Source organism: Echinococcus granulosus, assembly GCF_000524195.1.
Source record: "Echinococcus granulosus chromosome Unknown EG_S00011, whole genome shotgun sequence".
NCBI classification, from domain to species: Eukaryota; Metazoa; Platyhelminthes; class Cestoda; order Cyclophyllidea; family Taeniidae; genus Echinococcus; species Echinococcus granulosus.
The window spans coordinates 499,284-510,742 of NW_020170391.1; the positions used below are offsets into that span (position 1 = coordinate 499,284).

The 11,459-nt window shown below is 39.9% G+C and overlaps 2 protein-coding genes across 2 annotated transcripts; one reads left to right on the plus strand and one right to left on the minus strand. All coding sequences in view use genetic code 11, as the record gives it.

The window, feature by feature from the left end:
• Positions 1–1,586: 1,586 nt before the first annotated feature.
• Positions 1,587–3,236, plus strand: EGR_02432 (Pre-mRNA-splicing factor; the record flags this gene model as incomplete). Its single annotated transcript, XM_024491681.1, has 7 exons — positions 1,587–1,649; positions 1,682–1,816; positions 1,852–1,935; positions 1,975–2,427; positions 2,675–2,815; positions 2,860–2,931; positions 2,973–3,236. 7 exons carry the CDS (start codon positions 1,587–1,589, stop codon positions 3,234–3,236), a joined length of 1,212 nt encoding a protein of 403 aa, XP_024353832.1.
• Positions 3,237–3,515: 279 nt separating this feature from the next.
• Positions 3,516–9,225, minus strand: EGR_02433 (hypothetical protein; the record flags this gene model as incomplete). The annotated part of the gene is made up of 13 exons (XM_024491682.1): positions 3,516–3,557; positions 3,629–3,694; positions 3,780–3,997; positions 4,211–4,292; positions 4,749–4,859; positions 5,298–5,423; positions 5,654–5,754; positions 6,969–7,146; positions 7,325–7,422; positions 7,527–7,548; positions 7,631–7,743; positions 7,983–8,040; positions 9,052–9,225. The coding sequence occupies 13 exons, from the start codon at positions 9,223–9,225 to the stop codon at positions 3,516–3,518; spliced, it is 1,389 nt and encodes a 462-aa protein (XP_024353833.1).
• Between the last annotated feature and the right edge of the window lie 2,234 nt (positions 9,226–11,459).

Below are 11,459 nucleotides of genomic sequence, written 5' to 3' on the forward strand. Positions count from 1 at the left end.
GATTAAAATCGATCTCATTTTTACTCCTGTTAACAAACGATATCTGGTTAATTTCTTCCAAACCGTAGACACTAAACTGAAGAACTGGTAATATATTCACATGTTGACGTAGCGTAATTTGGCAGATGGGTATTTGATCAGGTGGGAAGGTGGGTAGGCAGGCAATCGGGCAGGCATGTGCATTTTCGGAGCATAACTTTGAAACACGCCTATTACCAGCAAATGGTAATGATTAGAACTGCAGTACACGTTTGTTTGGCCATATGTTTTGAGCGACAAGCCTTTGGTCTACACCAACCGCATGGCTGAGCCGAGGACATCAGTCTCAGGAAGAAAATCATCTCTAATGCTCTGTAAACTTCTGTGTTCTGTAAACATTCCTCATGCCATTCAAATACAAGATGTCCTCACCTATTCACTCTTTTAGACCAAGGTTCTAGAACTGGAGGCAGAAAAGAGAACCGTTGCATTCATCACAGGGATACCCAATTTTGACTTCATCTGAATATAGTCATTAGGAAGGAATAGAATAACTGCCAATGAATATTACCACAGTGCAAGTCAAATAGCATCCCAATTAGTTATTTTAATTATTGTGTCGCATTGAGTTTGAGAAGGGGCATTCAGAGTTAGCACTTAAAGAAAAAACCTACGTGTACTTACTTTTGCTCTTCCAAAGGAAGTAGAATTGAAACATTTGGATACTTCTTTTAGTTACATGTTTGATTAGGGGAGCAATTAGGTCGCCATAGATTGTAATTCCACTCCACAACATGGCATCCGCGTCAGGTCAGTTTTAATGGTTGGTTGTTTGTTTAATGGCCAGTTTTGGTGAAGGGCTATTTTGTGTCATGGCCACTGTACCTTCGCCAGGCGAGCTAGCCGCTGGGCCATGACAGCAGCCCATGCCCCTTCTGTATGTCGAATAAGCATATTCTGCGCTAATATTACGGCTTCTTTTGTCATCAGTGAAGGCTCAAAACGATAGGCTATTATACTAATATGACTTAATGCAGCTTAAAGGAAGAACTGGAAAATACCTAATAAGTTTTAAAAAATAGTTTTAAGTAATATTGCACAAGTTTAAAAATTTAAAGTTGCATTACTCATATTGTTTATATGTACCTTTCAGAGGAGAAGTAGACGGTTGACGCAAGCTTCGTGACTGAAATGTGGTCAACATCTCCCGAACCAGAGAAGAGCTCCGTGTCCAGGTCTCCTCAAAGTTGTATCTATCCTCATTGACAATAGATAGTAAACTTGTCCCATTCCATTCAGTCGCGCCGATCTTTTGGTTTTAAGGCCAAAGAAAAAAAAAGGAGACGTGTTACAGTGGTATTATTTAACATAAAATGTTTCGTTTCGAACAAGTTATTTACATAATGGAAACTGGAGAACAATATCTTATAAGGTGCTCATTTGAAAATATGTTTGCCTTTTAAATTCCAATTACAACTAAATTACTTTAAAAGATTTTAAAGGCAAAATTTTGGGCATAAAGTCATCATTAATTTCCAACACTCATATGTTGTTTAAGTTGATCCCCCGAATGCGGTGGTGCTTTCGGAATACAGCTTAAGTGCCCAATGGACGTTTTGGTCGCAGAAATAGCCCGTAAGCGCAAGTCGCTTCAGGAGAATGAACTCATAGTAATTTTGTATTTCTGATCCCAATAATTAAGACCACGGAAAAAAAATATTTCAAGCGCTCAGAACTAGCAAAAGTGGAAGAGCGCGAATATAAAACTAAGTGCAAATACAGAACTAATATCGTTCTGGCAGAAGACGATGCAAATTATTCCAGTCTTCTACAGTCGGTAAGGCTCTTTTACAAATCCACCATTCGCATCAGACACCAGAAGAAAATTTGCTTCTTAAGAGAATGGAAAGAGAACGCGAAGAAAAGGCGAAAGGAAAACTGATGCCGAGGAGGGAGGTTCGATCTGCATTTATTGATTTCATCCGGAATGTCTAGGTTATCAAGCTACTTCGAGAAAGAAACCAACCAATTAGGCTTTTTGGGGAGTCGGACTTCGACACGTTTCAGCGTCTGAAGAGAATTCAACTGCTTGAGCCAGAGTCGAAGGGCTTGCGGAACGACTTGCTTGCTGCCATGGATAAGGTAGATGAGGATGAGGACGAAGCTGTTTTTGGCGAAGTTCGGAATAATGCAGCAACGGCCGCCACCTCTGATGGAGGTGCGAATCTGGAAGTTGCCATCAAAAGGGACTATATTTCTCCAGAGGAAATGGGGGTTTTGAAGGTTACGTTGTCCTCGTATGTCATGATGCGTGAACCAAACGCTACTGATGATGCAACGGCAGTTGCTGCGAGTTTTGCTCGAGCAACAGATATGCATCATGTCAATAAAACAAGTGACCGTGCCGCCAGGGAAGAGGTTTCTGACCATGTTCTGCGATATTTAAAGGTGTGTTTTTGTTACACAATTTGGTATCTATGCACTGGCAACTCTACAAAAACCAGTAATCATTTTGCACAACTCTATTTTAAATAGCACAATTCTTGACTAATAGGTTAAAGTCGAATGTTCTTTTATCGGGTTCAAGTTCTTATCAGTTCTAGACGCCTTTTACATTGTTCGGGTTTTCTACTATGCACTATTGTTCGATGTTATTTTCAATTTAATTGCCATTTAAATTGCAAATTCGATTTAGTTTCTTCTTTCACAATGGGGAACGCACTTGAATCAGCGTTCCAGAGAAGTTAAACAATCATACTCCGGCAAGATGGCTAGTGCAACATACAACCAGACCTTGGAATACATAAAACCCTTATTTAAACTACTGAAAACGAAGGTATGCCTCTCTGCAGTAGCCTCCAAATTTCTGCTTATGTTTAGCGTTGTCAAGATGATATCCTCGACTCTCTTGTCAAGGTGGTTGTTTTGCTCATGGACAGAAATTACTTGAAGGTAGGTTAGTTTTGTTAGGAGGTGAATGGTACTGGTAATAGGCAAACGACGCCTACTTGGATTTGGCGATAGGCAAAGCACCTTGGCCTTTGGGTGTCACTAATCACGGCATCCACCAGCGTACAGCGCAGGACAAGATTCACGCCAAGAACGTCGCTCACGTGCTCAACGACGAGACGCAGCGAAAATTCATTCAAGGCATCAAGCGATTGATGACCCGTGCTCAAGAATTCTTCCCAACAGACCCCTCCAGATGCGTCAACTACATGAAACGGCCTTCAAGTGCTTTTGATGCCGTGGCTTAGAGACTGTATGGCCACATGTTTGCCTCGTGTACAGTCCCTTTTAAATTGTTTTAAAATGTAGTCTCTTGTAAGTGTATCTGACTTCAAACTCGTTTGGTACATCACATTAAACTGCTGTCAAATAATTTCCTTATGCTCAAAAAGACAATTTTCCACAGAATTCTACTGTGCTAGCTTCTGCCGCATATCATAGGAAGAAAAATAACCATGTTAATAATATGCTTTATTTCTTTAAGTGGCGATAGATTTTGTGGTCTAGGTTTATGTCTTTGATTCAGATCATAAGTCGGTTGAGTTTTTGGATTCCCTGTCGTAAGATTGCTGAAATGTTGAAAAAGTTTGTTAAATTCTTCGCTACGTTCGTAGGTAGGCGTGGTAAAGGTTAAACTGACATTATCTTTTGGGAGTGCTCTACTAGCGTAACGCGAGGGCAATCTTCCTGCTCGCTTCGGTCTTGCCTGCAGCAGGAAAGCAGATTTTGCTATTAAAAAGTACGAAAGCCACCAGCTGAGAATAGAAAATGGTTTTGTAAGCGGCGAGTACCTTTAGGACACATGGCAGAATGTGGCTGAGATCATTGCTTAAATTGGTGGGGAGGGATACGAGGCCCTGAACGTCATCGAGGCTTTTTTCCATCTTCGGGAGGACAGTTTGGTCAGTTTGCAACGCTGATTGCGGTTGGTGCATGGGCTCCGGCTCCATGTATGAGGCACCGTGTTTCTTTCTAAATCGATCCTTCATTTCCTGAATCAATTTTGGACCTATAGGAAAGAGTTTGATGCGATGTATGGTAAATTGATGCTTTTGAGTCCATGATTCATCATTTTTGAATCCAGTAATATGCCTAAAAGTGGTTAGCAGCTGACATGCTATCGGAAATGCAAGGAGTCATGCCCTTCGTCAGGCAATTTGCAGTCAATTTGGGAAGAGGGAAGCAAAGTTAAAGCAATAATCCAATTTGTGAAAGCAGTTACCTTGGGTGGTGTAAATGTCGATTCCACCGACTGGTCGGTAATGCTGTGGTGGGGTCAATCTTTCGTCATCAAATGTGGGCGGCTACAGATTATGAAGGAAACGATTTTTTGGCTTAACTCATTTCCATCATGTCTAAGAGCACAATTTCGACATAACTAAGTATGACACCTTTTAACAAAGCTCTAACCGCCAAAAAAATAGATTCATTACCTTTCTTCAGTAACCTTTATCATTCTGCTATTATTGCACATCTATACTTCCCCATTGCGTTAGTTCACGATTATCAAAATTAGTTGAATACAGAACAGTAACACCACTGAGTGCAAAAACTAGTAAATAATGGGACCTTTCCAGTTGGGGTAGATGAAGCGACCTTGTTGACATGTAGAAGGCGCACAAAGACCGCTCACTGCGTACTTATGCATGCATTGTTTGGATTCGCGAGCACTGACACCAACTAATTATTTTGCACGAAGACAAGGCGCTCAACAATGGCAGTAGATTAGCCAGAAAGTGGATTCGATTTCAAGTGAATACCTTCGCCATCCTCTGAGAGGAATTCGAATCTACATGTCTATTCGCCCCTTCCTCTTGGTCCTCCTCTCCTTGGGTTCGTCTTGCGTGAAGATCCGCGGCTAAATTCAAGGACTGGAAAAGAATCAAATTCCAAAGTAACCTTTTTTTTTCAAATCTTCAGAGAAGAAATTGTAGCAAATTAAAAGCTCCTAATTTTAAAGATTTGTTGTACATACGCTCCATGCATTAACAGCTCTGATCCAAAATAAAATTCATCGTTAGATAAAATTTTAGTCTGGTATGCTTAGATTAATTAGTTAATATAGTTTAGTTTAGTTAATTGCGATACTCTGATTGGCATAAAAATTGGGATCTTTATGATGTGTTAAAAATACTGGCACCAGGCTAAATCGAATCAAAGCCATGCATTCAGAGTCGGAAGGCAAATCACTGAAAGGTTCCAAACCTCAACAATCCTTGTCACTGGGCTTATTCTACAGGTGTCCGCTGCCAAAAAGGGCATCAGGATGGATGTACCATATCGCCTCCTCATTCAAAAGATAAACTCACATGTGTCGAAAGAGGTTGGGAAGCGAGTTTGCTTTCCTCAGTCCAGCTCTCTGTAACGTGTGGAATATGACGATCAACTGCATTCTCCCTCAAAATACCCATCCTCTTTTTCGGCGGCAGAATCGGCTGTGAATAAGAATATAATTTGCATGGGTGAAGAGGAGTGTTTTCTTAAAATTTACACAATTAGACATTGACCAGTGACAGAATCGCGGGTGACTATGCATCTGGAAAAAACAAAGTTGTTTATTGCTTTGCTCAACACATACTAGTATCTGGGATCGTTTGATTGTAGTTTGTAATGATCCAACCGTCAAAAACTAGAGAACAAGACAAATTTAAAACAAATTACTCACAACTGGTTTTGAATTTGTTGACTTTGAATGGCCCTCAGTGTTTGCCTCAAACTGTTTTACTGCATCCATAACCCTTCGATAGCCTGACTTCCTTAGTGGAGCTAGAAAAAAAAAAACATAATGTGGTGTTTTCCTTATTCCCTGGCTCCGTTTGTGGCCCTTCCAGATTTAAGGCCATTCCCTTTCCTGGCTTTTCAAAGTCCATTTGATTCGCAAACATATGATATGCAAAATCTTGGCATGAACGACGGGATAATGACATGGGACCCGATTGAGAAAATAACGAACGCTCTTAAGTATTTTGCCTACCGATTCCATTACATGAACGGAAAGCTTCGAGACATGAAACAGTGCACTCGTAACCATTCCAAAGATTTATGAGTAAAACTACTCTTAGCTTGATGGTAAAACTAAGAGGACAGTAGTGGTATTTTTTCTATTGGCTAAGTACCTCAAACGGAAAAATATCATATCATGAAAGCAGAAAGGCCAACGTAACACGTACATAAATCTTTTATCTCGCTTTCGATGACATGAGAAGGGAGATCCGCTCCCTGAAAAATAGCGATTTTGATTAAGCAAATTAGCCCCGCAATAAATATTCTATAATAAAACATTACCTTGCCACTGTGATTAGAGCTGAAATCATTTGGATTTTTAGCTGACAAGTCCACTTCTAAAATAGTGGGCAGTACAAAGGTTTTTTATCATAGTCTCAACGCTTATATTTATTTACCCTCAAAGGTGAAGCAAACTAACCCTCGGGTACTTTTGAAGAAGACCTAGGGATTTCCAAGTAAACCTAAAAAATAGGAATAATTAGTCACTTGGGGAAACTGATTTAGTATTGTCTATGTTAAACAAACCACTATTTTATCTGCAGCTTGCAATCGCTCCTTGACTACCAAAACGATAGAATAGTCATATCCATAAAGCTCCATTTTAAGGGCACTGTGTTATATTTTGGCAGGCCTATCACTTCTCATCCTGCCTTTCGATGGCAATAAAGCAGCCGCTTTTTAGTGAATGCTAAATTGACTCGAGTGCAAAATTCGCAATTTGGATTGTGTTGTCGATTTATTTCCATAAAAGGCCAATTACCGAGTTAAACGAAGGTAACTTTTTGTTCCTCGAGTTGATAGAAGCTTCTTTTTGCTTGGCTATCGGATAATAACAAATAGAAAAGGCTTAGTTGGAAAGGAATGCCTAGCAAAATGAAAGAGATATAAAAACGCACAAACTTTACCAGGGTTCGCCTCTTGGATGGTCACTGACCGATTCAAAGCGCTCTACAAATGCACAGGGCTCCACTTACCATCAGCAAATAAACCCGACTCCTCAGCTGTCATCTTACTTACAGTAGGGGTTTGACACCGGCGTCTCACTTGGGGCACCGGCTTTTCTCCTCCTTGCCAAGCAGCTGAGGCCTTCATTTTCCACTTCCACTCAGCACAAGTCGAATCTGTGGCATCGGCTATCATTACATGCTTTACCTGTGGAATCCGTTTGTCTTTCTTTCGTAACTGCATTCTACAAACCAAAACGATTTTAAAAGCATAAGTGATTACAAACATATGGTAGTGCCAAAACTCCAAAGTCATTTTAAGAGTCAAATATTACCACTAAATTTAATTTAAAGATTTCGGTTGGAATTGTGGAAATACAACTCACCTGTTTTCCTTCACGGTGCTCTTTAAATCTCGTCCAAGGGGGTTCCACGCTATCAACTCTGGTGTCTCCACCGGAATTTGACGATTCTACAGACTCATCTGAAAAAAAATACGTAGATTTAAAATCTTATTAATAGTGTGGGTGTAGTAGTTCCCTATTTCAAGGCCATAACCCATGCTAATACGGCATGGTTCGATCTTACCCTCGATTTTTGCTAATGATCGCTACAAAAGAGTGGAAAAAGTGTGACTTTGCTAAATTGCGAAAGGAATTTCAGTTGTACAAGTTTGAAGCACTGAAACTCACTTGATATTCACTCTTCTTTGTCTGCATAATTGGCCAGTAGGCCTTCTTCGAGTGGCCATGCACCTTCTGCTTCTCCTGGCAACACCGATCTGCCTTCGCGTCACTCGATCCAGCTTTCAGAAATCATAGGTTTGGGGAGACGGTTAGAAAAGTATGACAATTTAATAAACTGGAAGCAAAAATGTTTAGTTTGATTGCATTATAAGTAGCAATTCCTAAGGCTGAACAGTGGTAAAACGATAATTGTTCAAAAGTGTTATCAGAAAAAAACATCCTAGAAGACAAGATATTACAAAAGGCCTTAGCAACCACGAATTCATACATTAAGGGGATTCAAAATCATGCCGCTCACCTTCATCAGTAGTTTTGTGCCTGTCTTTGAAGTGTGATTCGGATTCATCAAACAGTTTCTTCGAAAAAATGAAGAGAAAACTAGGATTATTTGCCTGTTACTCGTACTTTTTTATACCCTTTGGCAACGTCATACTTTAGAAGTTGTATCAAAAGCGAGCTCATAAGATTTAGAGAAAAGAAACTGAGAGGCACACAAAACCACTGTATGCGGATGCTTCTCAAATAAATAGATGCCATAAGATACGGAGATTGAGGTTTTATACCATCTGGTGGCAGAGTACGCAACGTGTTCACATCGCACTTGAATGCATCTCATTTCTAAGCAATCGGTCAATGGCTTATTTGAAAAATAAATTTTGCTTAACGCTTTGTCAAAGTCGCTCGCCAAACTGCGCGTTTAAAGATTAAGCTTAACCGTACCGGAGTTTGTATTTTTTATTGCTCAAAAAACCTTGTGATTTATGGCTATGTTAGGCGTGTCTATGGTGTTATATTCCACTTGGCGTTGGGTGCCAGTAGAACAAATTCGACCTTGGGCAAACAATAAAGTGGCTCGGCTGTTTCCATAAAACGATCTACAGCACATTTAGGTAAACTTCTAGACTCCTTATGTGCAATAAAAAAAGCCGCAGATAGATGCTGATTACACTTGATTACATTTTTAAAGGATGAAACTGTTCACGTGTTTTAGCCTTCTTTCTGTGTGACCTTTGCTTTGTTGAACGCTTTCAAACGCATGAACTATGGCCAACTGCCATGTAAACAGTGCTTTCGCAGGCCCCTCGTGATCGTAATGCTTTATCACTAGGTTTTATCTGCTAAAGCAAATGCCGTAATGACGAAATGTATCCTGTTTAGCAAACACTATCTTGTATAATATGGGACATCGCTAACAAGGGGGATTCCTAAGAGAAGCTTTAGGCAGTACTATAATTCATATTCATATGAAGCCCTTATAGTGACCTACTATTTACTCATAGTAGCATAGCCGTATCTGTTACGACTATTCCACTTAAACTGCGATCATTTACAAAATCGTGCCACTGTAATGCCTGGGACGGACTCACTCGAATAGCCAAAAGTTGTATTTGATGAAGGGGACGGTGAGAATCCACTCTCGATCGACAAATAGCATCGTTCACCTCATCATGACCAGCAGCATCACTGTTGTGAGGTGGGTGCTCCACGGGCATTGCCTCAAGGTGCCGAGCATGCCTTGAGTGTGGGCCCGAAGGTGGCATCACTAGGGTCGGGATGCGTGGTAGGGGCTCTAGTTCAGTCACATGATCATTGTTAGCACTCCACAATCTCTAGCTTATTATCATAAGTCCGGTAACCAAAAGACTACTCCTAGCATAAGGCAGTTGTTTGCTGTACAATATTTTTCACGGCGTACCATTACCGTCACAAATTCACCAACTGAAAGCCCTTTTTGTCTCATTGAAATAGCTCTGGTATACACAGTGGTAAGAGGGTTGTATAGGTTAACTTGACTGTCATCTTACTGTATATCTGCTCAACACTTTCTGAGTCCGTGTGAAAGATTAAGGTGTATATGAAGTGACAACTAACTTTTATGAATTTACCTAAAACACTCTAGATTAACCTTGATAAAATGGAAAAGACTGTGCGTAACAGTTTTGCGCAGTCATTTTAGCATGAAAATTGGTAATATATGAGCCACCAGACGGAGTGGTGGTTTAGAACCAAGAGAAGAGGGACAATTTTTCGGCAGAGAAGTGAAAGTACTACCACAATGCATGAAGAAGAATGAAGTCGAATTTCTCTGTTTTAGTAGCATGTCAGGTTCTTAATAGTGATTAACCATATGATTTAGAGCATATGAAGTTGAGATCCTTTAACTAGAAACCGTGCGCAAATACCAAACTAGATTGTGAAAATTCCCGTGTTTGAAATGGCCAATATAGATTTCAAAAAAAAGTTGCATTAAAAGCAATGGCAGGTTCACTTGTTTGGCATATTTAAAAAGCGACGGTAAGAAGAGTGCTTAGATGCATACTCGGAAGTTTCTTCCTTTTTCGCCTTTGACTTGAGCCAATATAAGCCGTCCTCATTTTTGCACAGAATGAAATTGGAATCTTTTTCCACATATGTGCAAGACAACTACGTGGGTAGAAGGATATGCAAATGATACTAAGTCTACGCCACAATTGGTGCAGGAAAACGTGACCAATAAACTTGCCACCTGAGCTGTCAGGCGTGATTGGCTTTGCTTCCTGTCAATTCACCATCAGTCCAATAAATTAACCAGAGGGAGGGCTGGGATTGTAAAATACATTTTTTCGGCATGACCGCTGGTGAGACAAAACACCGACGAATGATTTATTACTAATAAAATCTTACATAGCTGTGCCTTTTGTTTTCTTTGCTCTGTGAGAAATACTTCATTTTTATCTCATCTTTGAAATAATGTAGACTTATGGTTTTTAGCATTCACGCAAGGCAGCTGTTTGCTGTGTCGAAAAATTTTATAAAAGTAATCGTTTATTACAAAATTAAGTCTCATAATACCCGGGTTTTAAATTGATGGGATCGGACCGTTATTAGTACATTTACTTAGGGCTTTAATAAATACAATCTGCTGTTCCCCCACTTTAACAAAGGGTAATGCCTTATGGAATACTAAAGCGTTCCTGACTTGAAAACTGTATTCTAGAGTTGCAGTCACGATCTGATAGCCTAAAGTCAAAGTAACACGGTTGGAAACAGCATTCTTACCGTCTTCCGCGATGTTTAAATTTTTATTTACCTAAAATAAAGATTAATGAGAGTATTTACGGTTGCAACCTAATGAGTTCCGATGCGGGTAGATATGTAATGGAGCTAAGTCCCGAATTAAGGGGGACGCTTACCAAAGAAATGTCGCTGGGTGATGGGCTGTCCTAAATGGAAGATGTATAGTTTTATTGAGGGGATAAATAGGCTTGGATGCAAAGTGCCCCATCCTGGTGACTTACTGGACAAATAAAGGTTAGTTCGAAGGCCTTCTCCGTCAGCTCGTTGATGGTCGCCTAAATTATAGCCAGAATGTATTTTGTGATAATTTAACGAACTATGATGGTTGTGTAGTCCCATACATCTTACCTACGAAATGGTATTACAAATGATAATAGAGATCTGGTGTTCTACGAATGCTACTTTAAATCTCAAAGTCAAACCAATGGAATGGCTAGGACTACAATAACATACAGAATAACGAAAAAGACATTTCAAATAGTCTACATCACCTAAAATCCTACTTTTGTTTGTTTTTCATTTGAGCATGATTGCGCATTTTAACCTTAATTTAAAGTACCCCACGTAACTTGTGGGTAATGTTACCCACTAAATCTGTGTATAACTGTCCTTTCCGGACAACCGAATTGAGTATGAAGGGAGCCCTAGAATTTCCTATTAAGGTAGAAAGCTTACCTTTAATAAATTACCGACCGGGAAAATACGAGGCTTACTTACC